The sequence below is a fragment of the Pundamilia nyererei genome, unplaced genomic scaffold (assembly GCF_000239375.1).
Source record: "Pundamilia nyererei isolate P.nyererei 1_Seehausen unplaced genomic scaffold, PunNye1.0 scaffold00863, whole genome shotgun sequence".
In the NCBI taxonomy this organism is placed as follows: domain Eukaryota; kingdom Metazoa; phylum Chordata; class Actinopteri; order Cichliformes; family Cichlidae; genus Pundamilia; species Pundamilia nyererei.
In genome coordinates, this window is record NW_005188264.1 from 47931 (window position 1) to 48965 (window position 1035).

The 1035-nt window shown below is 45.9% G+C and overlaps 1 protein-coding gene across 1 annotated transcript; it reads right to left on the reverse strand.

The window, feature by feature from the left end:
- Window positions 1-8: 8 nt before the first annotated feature.
- LOC102197858 (alcohol dehydrogenase class-3-like) lies at window positions 9-732 on the reverse strand. The gene has a single exon (XM_005755040.1). It carries the CDS (start codon window positions 730-732, stop codon window positions 247-249), a length of 486 nt encoding a protein of 161 aa, XP_005755097.1. The 3' UTR covers window positions 9-246.
- Between the last annotated feature and the right edge of the window lie 303 nt (window positions 733-1035).

Sequence of the window (1035 nt, forward strand, 5' to 3'; positions counted from 1 at the left end):
GCAGAAAAAGCATTTGACAGAGTTAACTGGAAATTTCTATTTGCAACTTTACACAAATTTGGTTTTGGATCCTCTTTCATTAACTGGTTAAAAATATTATATAATTCCCCAACAGCTTGTGTCAAAACAAATGACCAAACATCCTCCAGCTTCTGTCTCCTGAGGGGCACCAGGCAGGGATGCCCACTTTCCCCTTCACTGTTTGCAATTTTTATTGAACCACTAGCAGCAGCAATTAGACAGAATTCAGTAATTAAGAGCATGAAATGCAAGAATGTGGAACATAAAATAGGTGCTGGTCCCCATGAAGTGATACACTTGCTTTCCCCTGCAAGTAAAGCATGATGTCTTATCAGGAAGCAGACCCTGACCCTGGGTTACTCTAATTTTCTGGCAAAGGTTAGTCTTGGAGTTTTTGCAGAATTTGCATTCACCACACTGAGGCACATACAACGGGATGACAGTATCACCTGGCTTAAACTTGGTAACACCTTCGCCAACACTTTCAAACGTTCCAGCACCATCGTGTCCCAAGCTAACAGGGAAAAGCCCCTCAGGGTCACTGCCACTCAGAGTGTAGGCATCTGTATGACACACGCCTGTAGCAGAGATCTTAATGCGAACTTCATGGGCCTTAGGTGGGGCTGACTCCACCTCTTCAATAGAAAGAGGTTTCCTTGGCTCCCAGGCAACAGCTGCCTTGCACTTGATTATTTCACCAGCTGTCTCCATGCTCAGCCAGTTTCGCCAGATCAGCCTGCTGAACGTAGAGGGAAAGATCTTCTTCGGTGTCTTGGCCCAAAGGCTATCTACCTTCCTGCAAAGAAACTACTATATATTGACACATCAGTGCAGAAGGCCGGCATCCGGGGCTTCTTGGGATGTCTGGAGCATGCCAGCATCATCTGGCACCAGATTCAAACTGCCAAGAAAGAACGAAGAGACCTTCAAGTGGTGTTTTTAGACCTTGCCAATGCCTTTGGGTCAGTTCCGCACAAGATCTTGTGGATGGCCTTCAACTATTTCAGCGTACCA